Source organism: Periplaneta americana, chromosome 9, assembly GCF_040183065.1.
Source record: "Periplaneta americana isolate PAMFEO1 chromosome 9, P.americana_PAMFEO1_priV1, whole genome shotgun sequence".
NCBI lineage: Eukaryota > Metazoa > Arthropoda > Insecta > Blattodea > Blattidae > Periplaneta > Periplaneta americana.
The window spans coordinates 61,867,389-61,886,588 of NC_091125.1; the positions used below are offsets into that span (position 1 = coordinate 61,867,389).

At 35.0% G+C, this 19,200-nt stretch overlaps 2 protein-coding genes across 2 annotated transcripts in view; both read left to right on the top strand.

The window, feature by feature from the left end:
* LOC138705995 (lysosomal acid glucosylceramidase-like) overlaps window positions 1–1,458 on the top strand; it is an 89,660-nt gene extending 88,202 nt beyond the window's left edge. Inside the window, exon 11 of the mRNA XM_069834859.1 lies at window positions 1,226–1,458. Within this exon, the coding sequence (XP_069690960.1) occupies window positions 1,226–1,424 (199 nt within the window). The 3' untranslated portion in view covers window positions 1,425–1,458. The remainder of the gene's footprint in view (window positions 1–1,225) is intronic.
* Window positions 1,459–13,870: 12,412 nt separating this feature from the next.
* LOC138705998 (lysosomal acid glucosylceramidase-like) overlaps window positions 13,871–19,200 on the top strand; it is a 67,868-nt gene continuing 62,538 nt past the window's right edge. Inside the window, exon 1 of the mRNA XM_069834863.1 lies at window positions 13,871–13,895. The gene's annotated coding sequence lies outside the window, so the exon portion shown is untranslated. The remainder of the gene's footprint in view (window positions 13,896–19,200) is intronic.

Genomic DNA, 19,200 nt, shown 5'->3' on the forward strand with positions numbered 1-19,200 from the left:
GTGGCCAAAGGGTATTATGTACGATAATGTGTTATTCTTTATTAGCGATGCTGCCCCTTATATGGTCAAAGCTGGACAAGCATTATCTGTTGTATATCCTAAATTGACTCATTTTACTTGTGTGGCGCATGCATTTCATCGTGTGGCAGAAGTGGTCAGAGACAATTTCCCTAAAGTAGATTTGTTGATTTCATCAGTGAAAAAAGTATTTCTCAAAGCTCCCAGTAGAGTTAACGTGTTGAAAGAAATGTACCCTGAAATTCCATTGCCACCAAAGCCAATTTTAACTAGATGGGGTACATGGCTAGAAGCAGTTGAATATTATGCCGAACATATAGACTCTATTAACAATGTTCTCCTTGCATTGGACTCTGAAGATGCAGTCTCAATTGATACTGCGAAAACAGTTACCTGTGACATAAGTGTGAAGAATGACTTAGCTCACATTCAGCATACATTTTCATGCATCATAAAAACGCTCAAAAGTCTCCAAAATAGGCACCTTTCACTATCTGAAAGTTTTGAAATTATAAATAGTACTGTGGAACAACTGAATCGTGGTAGAGGTAAAGTTGCAGATGCAGTAAGAGCTAAGGTGGACACTGTACTTTCAAAAAACCCTGGATATGAAGAACTACAAAAGGTTGTTGCTGTGATGAGTGGTGAATCAACAGTGAAGATTAACTTGGACTTATCCCCAGCAGACATTGTGAAATTGAATTATGTACCAGTTACTTCTTGTGACGTCGAACGCTCTTTTAGTCAGTATAAATCTATCCTCAGAGACAATAGAAGAAGATTCACTTTTCAGCACTTGAAAGAAATGTTTGTAACCTATTGTTATGGTAACAGACAATAAAAATTGTGTTTTGTTGAAACTACATTGGAAGATAAGGTACGTCCATTATATTTTTTGTTTAGTTTGATTAAAATGTACCAATATTTAACGTACATAGTCATTTTTTTATAATTTTAAGTCCATATTTAATTCCATATTTTGGTAAAAATCCATATTTAATTCCATATTTTGGTAAAAATAACTACATATATATTTACATATTTCATATATTTTTAGTCCATATAAATCCGTTCCCTGAATATTAATGTTCACAATGCACTATGGGCAGAACAAAACTGTCAGTTCTCAGTTCACAATTCGCTCGCCTTGGCTAGTTCTTCTAGCTCACTGTTCAAGTTCACTGCACGTCGAACTCCGGTCTTCCAGATGCGGTTTACTGCACGTCGAACCCAAGTCTTCCAGATGCAGTTCCACTGCACGTCGAACCCAGTCTTCCAGATGGAGGTTCACTGCACGTCGAACCCAAGTCTTCCAGATGCGGTTCTACTGCACGTCGAACCCCGGTCTTCCAGACGCTCTCGAAGGCTGGCTTCCTTGCTCACTTGTAGACTTGAAGACTCACTGAAGACTGACTGACTCCTCTGTCGGCACTCACCGTGTCATTTATTAAACCACATGTTCTGGAGTCTTCGATTCGCGTGACTTTCAGAATCAGCGAGAGGAATTACGTTTCTCGATGTTTCCCTTGCTCTCTCCGCTCCGCGCCGTCACCGCAGTTCTCTTCCTCTTGCTCCATACCGCGCTACAGCTCCTACCGAAACTCGAGTTTTCGTTTCCCCGGGCCTTCCTTCTCGCTAGATGCGCGCGCAGCTCCCTGACGCGACCAGAACATTCCAGAAGGGTGCCACAATATTACACCAATAGTAATTATTAACACTCTTTCTAAGCTTTCAAAAAGAAACAGTGTTTGACACCTAAAATTAATTTTTACACTAAAAACGGACATAGGCTATATATCTATATAAGTCAAAAAGATTTATTTACCACAAAAACTTTAGTTTCAATTATTTTGCTATTATTGCTATGACAAATTAAATATGTAAACAGCAATAAAAATTATTCTTGAATGGGTTTTTATGTGTGTATTTTTGTAAATTCATGTCAGAAAATAATGTTTTGTCGTCATTCAGTGTTACTATGAATGTAACAGAGATTGTTCCAGCGCACTTAGAAGATTCAGAACTCCAGATGGATTGAGGTAAGTACAGATCCTGCAATTTGTCGTCATTGTGGGCGTTTGTAAAAAAAAATTGAAAATATTGCGGAAGATATTTTCCTGAATGCTGTTCATTGCCCAGAAGATAGGCCACTAATTGAATAGTTTATTTTAGAAAGGGCACATTGCCAAGACAAAAAATCCATAGAAACCACCCTTTTCATTAAAAAAAACTGAAACTCGTGAGTAAAATGTATTTTACTGTAGTATCCTTTAGAAGATGCAATACAAAGAATTGAAAAAAAAAATCTTTAATTTCAATAGTTCTTTGTGTCTCCTGTAAAATTGGGAAAATGTGACTTGTGCCCTTTCTAAAATAAATTATTCAATTATAGAAAAAATGGTGACCATATTTGAATGTTTTGAAATTAGAAATTGGTTTATTGCTAAATAAACCCATTCGTTTATGAGTTAAACTATTCTCTCCGCAAATCAAATTGCACTTTATTTTTAAGTTAACCTTTGTTTTGTATTCTGGATCCTAGTGGTCAGCCGTAGATGTCGGCCAGATGTCTCAAACTGTGGAAAAGTAGTACTTTCTGTAAACCAACTCCTTAGTAAAGCGAGAGAATTTTAAAATGTTTCTTGACCTTTGAATAACACTATACATATCTTGTAATAAGGGGAATATAGGCCTATTGAAAATTATCTATATTAACGGTAATTTCACACTCAAGTAATTGATTTTCCACCAAAATTACAGCTAATGCGTAGACGGTTTTCATTGTATTGTTCTCTAAAAATACTCCTCACTTCTGCATCAGTGAAGGCAAAGTGGTTCAAAATTATAAATTAAGATTAAAGAATTCATTATTCTGTAACGTTCACACAAATTTTGTAGTATATTTATCCAGACTTACCACAACTTAAATTTTATCAAAATCGACTAATACGAAGTCGTGACTTCCTCGGGTTACTTTTTGATATGAGGTTTTATTTTTCCTCGTAGATTCCTGATATGAAATGTTTCTTTTCCTCTCCAAATACTTTAGATTCTAACTAGATATCGAAACAGTTATAGCAGCTTTTTCAAGTACAGTATTAATATTTTATATGAATTCAAAAAATGCAAAAAAAAAATGCATACCTAAGAGAACATTTGCTATAAACAATAATTTTGGATGTCGCAAAGTTTTATCCGTGTTCTGGAAACTTCAACTCTTAAAAGTGAAGCAGCAATGCGTATGAGGGCATGCAGGTAGAACTACATACTTTCTTGACCTCGACACCAGAAGGAGATAATGTACTCTGCACTCCGGCCTACTTTTACCGCCGTAAATAACCGGTACTCTATTAAACAAGAGGCCGAGTGTACTTAAAATTGTCCTGGAAGTTATCAGGAGGAAAGTCCCACTACAACCTGGTTTGAACAAGGGACCTTCCAATTTGCAGTCAGTTGCTTTATTAACTAAGGTTCTATGTCACCCCACTGTTAAAATGAAAATGCTACTACGCATGTGCATCTGAAGAATTGCTAGAAGGTATGAAAAGAGCAATAAATGTCCAGTTCTGACTTTGTTTTCGCGTTACCACATACTGGAAATCCTGTCACAGAAACACGTCACTATTTTGACACTATTACTCTTGTGTTAATGGAAATGTAGCATTCCCCATGAGCAACAAACACTGATAAAGAGTTAAGTGAAGTCTAAAAGTCTATTTACAAGATACTTGCCAAGCGACAAGTAGTACAGACAGTAACAAGAAATTAGTGTCACGACGACACATAGGCTTACATTCCCAACGTACTATATTTTACGTATTACGCAAAAATTCCGCTCTCTTATGCCTATTATGCTGCATATATTGCTTTTCATAGTTTGTTTTCTGGAACTATAAATTTCAAAAATACAAGTTACTACATAGAACTAGTGTAAATGAAATAATTTCAAGGAAAAATTGTTCCGGGGCCGGGTATCAATTCCGTGATCCTTCGCTTAGCGTACGAATACTCTCCCGACTGAGCTACCCCACGAACCATACACGACACCGTCACAATTTCTCCTTGATATCCACACAACTCAAATGGGCTGACAAGACGCCAGAACCCCAACTTTGAGTGCACATAAATTCTGCGTGACTTAAATTGTGGCTTCCTGTTAACGTACCTCCATTAAGGAATATATTATGCAAATCTAGTTTTCAGGTAGTCCCGGGATCGATACCCAGCCCCGGAACAATTTTTCCTTGAAATTATTCAAACCTGCTTTACAGGGAGCTGTTACCTGAAAACCAGATTTGCATAGCAAATGAAATAGTTTTTAGGAGGAGCTCATCATACTACTTGGATAGCCGACCACTTCTGCTGAGACATGTGGACGTGATACCAGGATTGGCCCTCCATGGGCTGTCGCGTTTGCTGAGGTATGTGGACGTGATGCCAGCAATCTAATAGTAGCCTAAAGCATTGGCTCTCCATAGGCTGTCCCGTTTTTAATTTATTTTATATTAATTTCGATTATAAAATCATACTTTCCACACAAAAGGCATTCTTTCTAATTTCAAGAAGTAAGGCAATATCTGAGGCGGTCAGAAGCAAAGTGGTGTAAGTGCACTTAAGTTACTTTCGAAAAAAAAAATGTGATTAAAAGTTACTAAGCTTTCGAAAATTCCGTGAATTTTTAATTTTAAATGTTAATGTGTCCATGTATTGTGGGTCCCCATCACCACGGCATGGCGCGTCCTCAGGCTGCGGATCGAGGAGACGGCCTCCAGATATGGAGGGTAGCTGCGAATATACGTATTGAATAAGCAGTCGCAGACAGCCGATGAGGGGTGTCCTCCAGCTTGGGGGTTGGACGAAGGGCTAACAACCCATCACAGTAAAAAAAACAGCTTGTTACGAATCCTTCAAATAAGCCTCGGAATGGGACTGATTCTTTGGCACGACCACAGCAAAGGAGGCCGAGACGTAGATGGGAAGATAATATTAAAATGGATTTGAGGGAGGTGGGATATGATGGTAGGGACTGGATTAGTCTTGCTTAGGATAGGGACCAATGGCGGTCTTATGTGAGGGCGGCAATGAACCTCCGGGTTCCTTAAAAGCCAGTAAGTAAGTAAGTAATTAAATAATGTTAATGTGTGATATGGTTAAAAGATATATCCCTTTACCACTGCAATTTTTAATGCTTTAGTTTACCCTGGATACACTTATATCATTATTTTTAGAAATGTCACTTACACCTCTTTGTTTCTAACCGCCTCATTTGACTTCATTTGCACGGCCTGTGGAATTCACACATTCGAACTTGTAATCATTTATTCAAACAATGGATTTGAACGACACCTTAGGCAGTATTATCAGCTGTAAGATATGCACTTCAGTGATAAATCATTCTTACGAACTGTAGGCCTACTGTTGTTTGTGAATTCAATGCTTTTTACTTCCATTGCGTAATCGTTACAGCATTATAGGTCACTATCACGGGAAATACATAAATAAGGAAATATTACAACTCTAAATGTGAAATGATGAGATGCAGTATTATTTGTAAACCAGTTTTCCTTTTAAAACCATAACTCTAGTATTCCACATACATCTACAAATTTTTATAACAATTATTATGTAATTATGTAAAATAAATCAAAGAGAACCCAAGAACTTAGGACATTTGAATTCATGTTATACGTACAGAATATCAAAAATTTATTTATCTATTCTGTACCATCCGACACAAAAAACCTGTGTTTGTTTCAAGGATACAGATTAATTCTCAACTTTTTCTTTCTTTACACAAGAGGAAAGAATAGTGACATAAAAAACTTTTTCCCTACATTTTCATTGTACCTTGTTTTTTGACTCTACCATGCAGGCTTTGCTTAATCGTAAGTTTCAGTTGCCCTAGCAATATTTTACACTGCATATGTTCAATCAGGACGTAGTTAAAAATGATAGGGAAAAGTTTTTGATATCACTTTACATAATGTTCTTCGTGAAAACAATTTCCACTGAAGTGAGGTGAACAATTATTGAAATCAACAATGTCTATTTCAGTGGTCGTCAGCACTTGCTGAAATGGGAAAAGGGTAAGCGGAGCCGTCCTGTGCGCCCGGTCGTGCAGCAGGAAGGGGTAGAGAGCATACCCGCTAGCAGATACGAATGCACCATAGTGCAGTGTGTTCTCTGCGGGTAAGAGACGCTAGCCCCAGGGTGCTCTGAGCTGATGACCGCTGGGCTATTTAAATGCTACGTGTGCTATATAAATGGTTCCTTTGAGAATTTTATTATTGCTGTCACAATTTCTTCCTGAATTTGCTGTTTAATTTTATATTTCTCAAGCCATTTTACAAATATTCTTAGTACAGTTTCTAAAAAATATAAGAAGTGCAATGACTATTGATTTGAACATCGGTGTTACTAAATTACAATAATTTTCTTATTATAAAGATTATACAGCAGTTGGAAATGTAAATTGTATTCAGTAAAACTCAGTAAAATATCTACAATCTCTTATTCTATACTAACAGGTTTTTCCTTTCTTTCCTATCCTTATATATTTTTTTTTTATTTTGTTCCTTTCACTTCCTTCTCTTTCCTATTCCTTCTACCCAGGTATTTCGTTTCCTTTTTTCTTTACGTTCCTTTTCTTGCGGTTCCTTACTTTATCTTCTATCCCATTTCTTTTTTATTTCCTTAATTTTCGTTCTTTTCTCTCCCTTCCCTTACATTTCCTTTCCTGTCCTTTCCATAACGCCTCTCCTCTCCTCTCCTCTCCTCTCCTCTCCTCTCCTCTCCTCTCCTCTCCTCTCCTCTCCTCTCCTCAGTCATAATATATTTCCCAATTTAATAAATCTCTACTCGAAATCCATTCGAACTTCCTATTATAATATGTTGTTTATGTGCTGACAATCGAAACTTAAAAAAAACTTTCCTGATAATTCTATGCTAAAGTCTTTCAGCAAATCACTAAGCTTACTGATTCTCAATTGACCAATAACAATCGAACTACAATCCTGCTCAAAACTAATGTGATTTTTTTTCCTCCAGAAAATTCAATATTGTTTTATTCCACCGCGGTGAAAACTTTAAGAGTGAATGTGCTTACATCTAGCACACAAGGTCAACATAGAACTGCCATTAATTATAACAATAAAATTGTAGTACTAATTATTATTAAAGTGAGTTCTCAATAACATTTATAATATACAGAGTGATACGAGGATTTACCGTCCCTTACGGAGCTTATTTCCGAAGACATTCTGAGCAATTAAAGTCATATAAACATTTGCCCTAATCTCAATATTTTCGAAGTTACACTAATTTGAAGTTGTTTGTACAATACCTTTTTTATTTAGTTTTAAGGGTAAAGGAATATTACAAGTAAAGAATGAACTATTCAAAAGTATAATTTCTTTAATTGGCTAGTGTTCTGAAACTTAAAATGTATTGTCAGTTGCTTTGTACAGATTTTGTTTTTCAATTTTTAACTAAAATGACATCATTGTTACGCACTTACCATAAAAAATTGTTACAAATCATGAGACTTTAGGAACTTTATTCTTTACAGTTTAATTATACATCCTAATGTACAGTCTTAAAGAATTTACAAGAGTGGCGTGATTTGTAACAATTGTGATAAATGCGTAAGAAAATGTAATTTTGTGGTTAAAAAAAATATATTCTTTACGAAGCAACTATGGAATTCACAACACATCTTTAGCTTCAGAATATTAGCTAATTAAAGAAATGATATTCCTGAATAGTTCATTGTTTATCTGTAATATTCTTTTACCCTTAAAACTCATGAATAATGGTATTTTACAAACAATTCCAAATTAGTTTAACTATGAAAAAATTGAGATTGGACAAATGTTTATATGACATTTTTTGCTCAGAATGTCTTCGGAAATAAGCTCCGTAAGGGACGGTAAATCCTCGTGAATCACCCTGTATAATTTTCAAATACAAATAAACGATACCTACTTCAAAAGAAAGCGTTATCGGTATATATATTTACAATAATTTTTCAAAATAAAGACACATGTAAAAATTACTTCACACAGACTAACAGACACACAAACGACGTGGCAAGAAATGCTTTTACAGTATTAGGGATATAGGAACAAATTTCGATTTCTGCCAAAGTCTAGAAATTAAAATAAAATAAGTTGCATAGTCGTTAGAGTAGATTTCGATTAAGCCGTCATTGTGTTTTTGTATTTCAAATGAACGTCATTAACATTTCATTTCAATTATTATATTATTTTCATGTGCGTAATTCCCTGACGTCTCATTATTGAACAACTAGCATCCGTTGTTCTAAACACATTTCTTATCCGTGATTGAACTGATGGAGCAAGGTCACTAACATTTTGTTGTGAATACATAGGATAAGAGTTATTAGAAATAGGTAACTTCAGCAGCGTAAATGCAATATTTCGAAAATGATTAAATAGAATTCGTCGTGGGTGATTTGATTAGGATTTTTTTAACGACGCTCGCAACTGCAGAGGTTATATTAGCGTCGCCGGAGAGCCGAAATTTTGTCCCGCAGGAGTTCTTTTACATGTCAGTAAATCTACTGACATGAGCCTGTCGCATTTAAACACACTTAAATGTCATCGACCTCGGCCGGGATCGAACTCGCAACCTCAAGCACAGAAGGCCAGCGCTATACCGACTACGTTACCGAGAGCGACGATTTAATTAATATTTTCATTATCTTAATATATAAAAGTGAATGTATGTATGTATATATGTACCTATGTATGTATGTATGTATGTATGTATGTACGTATGTATGTAATATTTATTTATTTAACCTGGTAGAGATAAGGCCGTCAGGCCTTCTCTGATCCTGTATGTATGTATTTTTAGTTGGTTATTTAACGACGCTGTATCAACTACTAGATTATTTATTGTCGATGATTTGGTGATAGCGAGATGGTATTTGGCGAGATGAGGCCGAGGATTCGCCATAGATTACCTTACGGTTGGGGAAAACCTCGGAAAAACCCAACCAGGTAATCAGCCCAAGCGGGGATCGAACTCGCGCCCGAGAGTAATTTCAAACCGGCAGGCAAGCGCCTTAACCGACTGAGCCACGCCGGTGACTGTAGGTATGTATGTATGTATGTATGTGGGGCATGTTGAAAGAAATGTACTTCACATCAACACCCACAACTCTGCAACAGCTTCGCAACAATACTGAGTTTGTTATCGGGGCTGTAATATCAGACCAGTGTTCCGCCTTAGAGCAATGGTCACTGCACGCTGTTCGTAATAAGACACATGTTGTACATGTTATTGTCCCATAATATAGCCAATCAGTCAATGAAACCGATTCTTTAGTTTAGTTGCCTCCTTTTGCTGCAGTCTGTTGCTGTGCAATGGATAAGAACATTGAAAAATCATTTTGAAACCAAAGGAAAATATATCGACACATTTCTGTTTGCTGATGGATAGATTTTAATTGCAGACTCTAAAGATAATTTGCAGCTAGCTACCAATCTATTACAAATTATTTCTAATGAATATAACCTTTAAATTTCATAGGGAAAAAATTAATGGCTTTCAGAGTAATAAACCAAGGGCAAACATTTTTATACATTACACATATTCAACAGAAAAGTGATCTTAATTATCTTGGGTACATTATATCATATAAGGATAAGAGAAATGTACGCAATAAATTAAATGAATTCCAAACATTATGCCACACAATAAAAAGTTTTTGAAAATTGTAACAAAACAACTCTACTAAAACTTCATAAACGAATGGCAATTCTGACGTCGCTTTATGAATGCAGAAATTGGGTTCTGACTGGCCGGCAAGAAAGAATTAGAGAAATTCTGAAATGAGTTTTCTAGGACACGTGGCAGGTTATGGGTTCATGGTTAAGAAGAATAATGTGGATACTTGAAAGGAATTGGTCATCGAAAGTCTAGTACTCTAATTCTAAGAGATGTAATATTGTGGAAACACTGGAAAGATCATGTAGGCCAGCCGCGGCGAAAATGCGACTCACGAGCACATTGTGGCTCGCAGTGCTTTTCTCTCGCTTCCTACCTGCAACCCCCACCCTCTCACTCACTGGAGTCAAACTCCGTTCTATTTGTATTTGTCTTGGACCTGCGAGTGGCGTATCTCTCTCGAAACCATGTACCTCTATAAAAAAACGAAAGTTTTTCAAGTAGGATGGGAGGATGCATTCTTTTGCTTAAAATATGATGAAAATATTAAATGTATGATTTGTTCACAAATATTACTAGGAAAACGGTTGTATAACATAAAACGGCATTATAAGTTACTACATGTTACTGATGAAACATTAAAAGGTTAAGTGTTATTAGTATTATTATTATTATTATTATTATTATTATTATTATTATTATTATTATTATCATTATCATCTCTGTACGTCGATTCTTTTACAGCAGATGTACGAATAATGCGGTTAGATTTTCAATTTAAACTCATATATTTACAATGTGACGTTAAATGAAAGCTAGATGTAAGGACTTGACAGATATTGAACTTTTCAAATCTTTGGAAAAAAATAAATATTTGAAGCTTCGTTCTTTCGCTTGCTCTGTTGAAGCCATGTTCGCTGTAACTTACGTTTGTGAAAAATTATTTTCAACAATGAAAATAGTAAAAATCAAATTTAGATCACGACTGACAGACAAATACCTTCGTGATCAACTACGATTGGCAGTAAGTGACATAATTCCTGATTTTGAAACTTTGTCGCAGAGACATTCTGAAGACAGTTAATTTTAGGTTGTGATAATGTGTCCTGTTTTCTTGTTCATTTCTTTCTTCGTTACACGTCCTAAACATTAACTTCCCCTTCGGTTGTCCGCCTCCCTCCATGGGTGCTATGCACGATGCAGCTTACACAGTGGCTCGGCGCACCATGGCCTTTTCGCCACGGCTGCTGTAGGCAGAACACAAGTAATATCAAAATACGGGCAGTGAGACCTGGGATGAGATATATCAGGGGTCGTCAGCACAGAGCACGCTGGGGCTAGTCTCTCTTAGCCGCGGAAAACGCAGTGCACTAGGGTGCACTCCGTAGCTGCTAGAGTGTATGCTCTCTATCTCTCCCTGTTGCACGACAGTACACACGGGACAGTACCGCGTACCCTTTGGCACATTTCAGCGAGTCCTGACGACCACTGAGATAGATCATTCTCCTTGAATTCATAACAGGGCACTAGGCTTAACCGTGACGAAGATGATAATAATGATATTGTCATTATCACAAAGAAAAAATTCAACTACAGTGGACTCTTGTAAGTTTTACAGAACAGAATTGAAAGTTCAGTCCAATAAGGGTACTGGGTGTGGCAGGTGAAATGAATACACATTCTTATTGGTTATCCATCAACGAATACAGTACTGTACTTGCATTTCCTGCCCGCCCCGAGACTTGTGTATGCGCTTCTAGTACCACAGTGGGTTTCGACAGTTCCGTCTCACAAACGGCACAATTTTAAAATAGAAAAAGAAGAGTTCATTAATTTAAAATCAATAATCAATATGCATGTCCTAATCAATAAAATATTCTGTTTTCCTTTAACAAAAGTATCACTACAAGACACAGAACCAATTCCCATTCAAATGGCAAACCCATTTCTTAGTGCCCGTATAGGGGCGTGTCTAATTCTCCTACGTAAGCAGTCGTACTATAGGATGTCGAACTTGACTTCTGTCGAACTTAAGAGCTTCCACTGTATTAAGTATAAAAACATATCAGTTACATAATCAGCGTAATAGTATCCATGATTCAATCAGTAATCAAATTCGTCTTGCAAACTAATAAGCCTATAGCGGATAATACTAACAATAAGAAGGTAAAGTAACGATGATGGCGACAAATTGATATAAAAGGAGTTATGTTTCAACCAAGTGCTTTCCATATAATGAGGTGTATTGAGATTATCTGTAATTTTTTCTTAATTTCTGTTATTAAAAATTGCAATGTTTAGCCCTTTGAACAATCAATTTAGATTAGGTAGTACATTTCTTTAATTGAAATAATTATGTATGTTTCACACTTTCAACGCATGTCGTTATCTCTGATTAAGGTTCCAGCTGGTGTGTAAGCCTCAGACACAAAAAATTACCGCTTTCTTGTAGCGTGAATTTGTCTAAGTCCATTTCAGGCAGCGCTGGTCCACACGACTAGGGAAAGGATGTTTATTTTGCACCTAATTTACTTCTTGAATATATCTTCGTTATAGATTATTCATAACATCTGACCTATAAGCAAATAAAAAAAGGAACAAACAAACAAAACAAAGGAAAAACAGAGCGGAGTCGTGATAAATAATTCCTTCACGTGTAAACCTACGCTCTCACGGAATCAACGGAAGTCTTCCGAAGGGAACTTAGCGTATGGCAGCCAGTCTTTTTTTTTTGTCTAAGACTGTACATCTATTATCAGGCAGTACATCTCTCTTGACGTTGTGTGTCAGAGGAAGAACAATAATTGTTTATATACATCTCATGTCTAATTATAATGAACTACACATATGTTACTAGCCAGCGATGTATGCAATGCAGAGGAAAAGCAAAGGGTCATCTTATCCCATTATCTCCTGGATTAGTTGCATCAAGAGTGATACTTTATTGGTATTACTTACGAGGTTCCAACCTATCTTCCGACTGCTGATTAATCATACATATGTACATTCATGTCGTAACTGTGTGCAGTTCACTGTGAAAGTAATAATTATAATATATAATATTACAGAATATTTATATAATTGTAATAATAATTATTGTAATTATTATAATTATATATTCTATAATATCCAATCTGATAATGATAATAATTATAATTATAATAACAGTAATTTTATTATTATTATTATTATTATTATTATTATTATCATTATTGATGCTCTAGGATATTCGGCTTACTTACTGTACTTATAGCTTTTAACCCTTTCTAACCCAAATTAAATTTACAAGCAATCCATGTTGAAACAAATAGCTGTATTAGGACCAAATCAGTGACCAAGTTACGGGAGTGGCAACATTTGAAACAAAACTATATTGATGAAAATGTATTGAAATAGAAGTTATCCAGCGAAATTTACTTTCATATGTAACACGCAAGTATATAAATGCTATAAAGTTAATTATTACCATATAGTATCTATAGGTAAGAAAGGGTTAAGGAACCCGGAGGTTCATTGCCACTCTCACATAAGCCCGCCATCGATCCCTATCCTGTGCAAGATTAATCCAGTCTCTACCATCATGTCCCACCTCCCTCAAATTGTATATTCGCTATGTATTTTATTTAAACGAAGCTGTTGAGAATTGCCAACAAATCTGCAAAGAGCTGTCAAAGGAATGTATTTCAACTTGCATCACAAACAGACCGACATGTGATGTACCTACAAGATTTGGCAACATTGACTTATTCCATGAAGCATCAACTCTGATACCACTATAACAATGTTTTCATTATATTTAATGTGATTTATCGAAAACAATTAATTCTATGTGCGTAACTCTACATTAATTCAAACAACGATCGCACAAACCTTTTCATTCAAAGTAATGAACGTCCTAAATCCTGTATCCTCTTCCTACAAACAGTTCTGAGCAGGACTGTACTAATAAAATTTTTCTGTAAATTTTTATTCAACGACGAATTTTGAAGTATACTTAAGTAAGAAACACAGCAACGTGAAAATTATATTCACCACTTGGAGTGCATTTATTGCATTATTATCTGATGACGTGCTGAGGAAATACAACATTCCGTACACAAATATAATGTAGTTGCAAAGCTGCTATAAATACTATGGAGGTCTCTAGTTCGTACTTTAACTTGAAGGAAACGCGTACAAGCAAGGTAAGAATTATGAGTGTGTAAATTTTCCATTAAAAATTAAAAAATTCTTAAATATTTCATATGCGATGAAATCTTAATTTTTGGGTTTAAAGTTCACTGCTTAAAATCAGAGTAATATAATTAGAGTCTATATATATAACAACTATACACTTCGTTCTCAACGATCTAACGGTATCAGATTGGATATTTATGATGGATTTTGAGGAGATAATAAAACTACATCTGTAGTTTTTTCAGAAGTAAAATCGATGTTTCCCTGCATTAGATAAACAGGAGGGCAATACGACGAAATTCTATATTATATCTAACGATCTTTTTCTGTGTTCTCATCGTGTTTGGCATTAGATCCGATATTCGCGATGGATTTTGAACAGACTATAGAAGTCTAAAGACAGCTTCCTTCAGAAGTAGGTAAAATCGAGGATTTCGCGTCGTATATACGGGGACATCATTTTATTTTTACTTCAATTTTTATTGTACCTGAGTTTTTGAATGTACTTCACTCCCACCTCCACTACTAGTGAACTTCCAATCGTTCTCCACACAGAATCAAGGCCGCGTACATGCAGTCAAGCAGTACTGAGTTAGTGAGTATAGTACGTTCCAGAAATATGTTCGCGTTTTCTAGTGACGAAAGAGCTTTCAATATTGAATCATATTTTCGCACAGGTACTGTGTGTTTGCCTACGTCGTAGCTCGATTTCCCCCACCCGCTTCTGCTCGCCTCTGGCTAGTAACTGGTCTGTCTTAGCTCTTTTCTGAAAACATTCATTTCTGTTAAGAATTGGACGTCTACGTAATATTATACAACTGTTAAAAATAACAAATAAAAGGGCATGGTTAAGGAATTAACTGTCACGTGATTTGCAACTCTGCGACAAAACCACTTGGACGGACAGTAGATAGCATATCTGAGTAATTTTGTCTTTTCGGATCGGGCAGAAGTGAAGATTGAATTTACAGTATGTAAGGTACTCCTTTATAGAGTAGATACAGAATTATTTCAACACGAGTTACTCGTACGAAGGACGAAACTGGTAATTGGAATTAGGTACAATAGTCTATAGTGCGATAATATGAACAAATGAACTGAAGCATGTATCAAAATGAACGGCCACCATTTTCAAAAATGCGTTTAAATATCCATATTATAATCACTTTTTCAATTCAACTTAGTTCTCTATATTATACGCTGATGTGCTGTAAACAGTATAATATACACTGCATAATGAATACCTTCAAATGGATAGCTCAATTCGTGAGTAAAAATACTAAGGGCCATATTCATAGACATTCTTAGCGCGGGTTTCCGGTGGATGATCAGCGAACTAACGTGTTTCGTATTCATAAACCAGTGTTAGCGATATGATATATGATATGATATGATATGATATGATATGATATGATATGATATGATATGATATGATATGATATGATATGATATGATATAATAATAATAATAATAATAATAATAATAATATTTATTAATACTATACACTTGAGCTACATTAGGCATTGCAGCCCGAAAGAGCAGAAGCTCGTGCTCGGGCGCAGTTCAGATCAGTTATACAAAATATATCACAAAATTACGAGAGTTCATTGAGCACAATCACATTAATAAATGGTAAAATACATACAGCATGTAATATGTCTATATACAAATAGAAAATAAAGAAGTACATGAATATTAGAGTAACAATTTTTAACTCAATTAGCTTAAACAATTAAATAATTAATCTGATTTGTTTCTTAAATCTATGTGTGTTAAGTGTACTTAGCTCAGGGTAAGCTCTAATTAATGTATTATATATTTTGGGTCCAAAATTTCTGCTGTGTTTTAATCCAGCAGTTGTGTGGCATTTGGGAGTATTTAGAAAGAAACTGTAGTTTTGTCTCGTCTGGTATTCATGAGGATCAAATTTAAATTTATTGTGGTTTTTATGGAAGTAAATCAGCAATTTTTGTTTATAAATTTGTTCTAGATTTGATACGCCAAATTCCTGAAAAATTAATTTTGTTGGGTAATCAAAAGGTTTATATAGACAAATTTTGATAATTCTTTTTTGGAGCAGATTTAAAGGACGGAGAGTCGATTTTGCCATTCCTCCCCAACCTAAAATACCATATTGAATTATTGATTGAAACAGAGCTAAGTACACAGTACGCAGAACATAAACAGGTAAATAAGAGCGTAGAATGGAAAATTTGTGGATTGTTTTACGCAATCTGTTACACAGAAAGGAGATATGCTTGTCCCATTTTAAATGTTGGTCAATAATAATGCCTAAATATTTAACTTGTGAGGATATACTCAAAGCGTTACATGAGCAAGTAGGTAGGTTACAATCATGTATAGTTATACTTATATTATTATTTATTTCTAGTTGCTCAAGGCCATGTGATGTTAATGAAAATGGTATTAATTTTGTTTTAGAAACGTTCAAAGAAAGTAAGTGAGCATCCAGCCATTCTTTAATAATATTAATACCACTGTTAGAATTTTGATAAGTTTCATTCCAACTCGAACCGCTAAATATAACCACAGTATCATCAGCATAAGAATACAGAGTACCAGAATATTTCTCAATGTCAATTTTAAGTAAATCGTTGATATATATTAAAAACAAAACAGGACCTAAAATCGTCCCCTGAGGTACACCTATGTCAATGTTACGTGATTTACTAAGGTGATCATTTATTTTAGTTGCTTGAGTTCTGTTACTTAAGTAAGATTTAAATAATTTTAAAGCAATTCCATTAATTCCTAATCTATCCATTTTATTCAAAAGTATACTGTGATTGACCGTATCGAAAGCTTTTTGTAAGTCTAGAAAAATTCCTAGACATTTATTTCCTACATCTAATTCTTGAATTATTTTTGAGGTAACTGCCATAATAGCATCATCAGTGCACAAATTTTTTCTGAAACCAAATTGATTATCATTTAGTAGTTTATTTTTTTCTAAAAATGTTATTAACCGTGATTTTATACATTTTTCAAATGCCTTAGAGAGACTAGGTAATAGTGAAATGGGTCTGTAATTATTAAGATTATTTTTGTCACCAGACTTGTGAATTGGTATCACCACAGCATGTTTTAGGGCTGAGGGAAATACACCTTGAGATATGCACAAATTAAATATAAAGGCTAGTGGTTTAGAAATAGCTTCGATAATAAGTTTCAGATATGATATATGATATGATATGATATATGATATGATATATGATATGATATGATATATGATATGAATCCTGTACAAGTAATCACTCGATAGCCGGGGCTAGTTTATCTCGCTCGTAGCGCGGGCTAGCGAAATGTCTATGCATAGCACCCTAAGTATTAATACAGTACTGTATTTTGATTAAACAAAAACCTAATGAAAATTATCAAACTCGAAATTGCGATATTTCCTAGTTTACATAAATGGATGAACTACTTTTCTTCCCTCCTATACCTAGTAAAGTGATTTGTATTTTACGCCAGTATCATCGAACTCCAGTCTTGGAAGGGGGAGCCAGCGGTGTTTTCGGTTCTAGACCTTTAATCCAAAGATATAGCCAGGTTAATATTAAAAATGTTAGTAAAAATAAAATGATGTCCCTGTATAAATAACGTAAAGGAACTCTGTCCCTAATTTAAAACGCTACAGAAAACATTACCAGAAAATTACATTCTCACTCTACCAAGTTCCCTGTTTCACGGAAAGATATCTCTGCGAGCCAAAATCTCCATTGAAACTTAGATGCCTCTGTAGGAAAGCATGTCTGAGACCGCAGACACTTCTGATGGGGAAAGTATAGAGCTATGTATGAAATGTGATGCGGACTTTTCAGACGCTAACCCCTGAATCAAGCAGACTCTTAGTCACGTTCCAGCAAAAACGATGTCCTGAAGGGGAAGGAGAATTCATACACTCGTTGTGCATAACTAGATATTTGAAAGGTAATACGGTGGCCGGACGTATCTACAGCAGAATGTTGGTGATTAAAAGTTTATAAATATATCGAAGGTAAATAAGTATTACAAATTACAATTACTTGTACAGAAAATTGATAGATAGTATTTTTCTAGTGATGGGAAAATAATTCAATGTAATTGATATACCGGTAATCTATAAATCAGAAGTGTTCAGAGACTGTTCATACTACAGCACTGTGACTCTAAAAGACATAATAACCAGCTTTAAACTTTTACAAGTGAAGGAACAGGAAGGAACATCCTCAATTTCATCATTTCAAAATAATCAAATTGAATTTTTAAGATTTATGTCATGCCTTTGTTCTCGCTACTATTCCATTTCGAAAACTTGGAAATTTTTGCATAAAGAATTCCTAAAAAAAAAAAAAAAATACAAAATACATAAACAGGAAATCACCAAGTGATTCCATGTTTTGGAAATATTTCAAAATCTGCTATAAAAGTGGCATTACATAAGGTAAATAGTAGCAAATAATGAAATTTAGATGTCTATAGACGAAACCAAAAATTCTGAAAATATAGTAGATTGGTAGCAAATTCCATTCAGTTCATTATGAACATAATCAATATTGCCGTGTTGAAAGATTGTAGAATCTTCTCGTAATCTGAGAAAAAATGAATATGATTCTTCAATAATTTATATTGTATTGTAAAATGGGCGAACGGAATAAATGATTAGTTGTATTAATATTCATATTTTCGTTTATGATAAATAATATATGCTCTTTGTCATTTCTTTATGTTCCCTAGTTTTTCACTTACTTTAATATAAAATGAAAATAACGAACGTATTGTGAGTGTATTGCATACATATGCACGTTGAACTCTCAATATGTCGACAAGGCTTCATTAAATATAAATTTCACATACGCATCAATTAAATTTGAATTGGTATTGTGTAGTACACTGTCTTTTACCCACCCGACTACCATTCTGTTCACCATTAAGGTCGGTTTTCATATGGGATACTGTGTGTTGATTCTAAGGGGACTGCGTCGTGTGTCGTCGGTTTTCACATGAGGGACTGTACGGGGACTGTACGTGGACAGTTTCTTCTCATATTTTTCAATTTACATACATCTCTAAGAGATGGACTGAAAATTCTAGTTTGAGACCGTAACAGGCCACTCGGCCTAATACTTGTTAGGAAGACGACGACATACATCTCTTCTTCTTCTTATTATTCTTCTTATTCTTCTTCTTCTTCTTGGCTAGTAGTAATCATGGGTACAGTCGAGGAAGACGTTGTCACAGCTTGTGCGTCCTGCCTTGTGTTACAAAAGCGAGAGAAGAGAAAATAAAGAGCAAAAATATATGGATTCATGA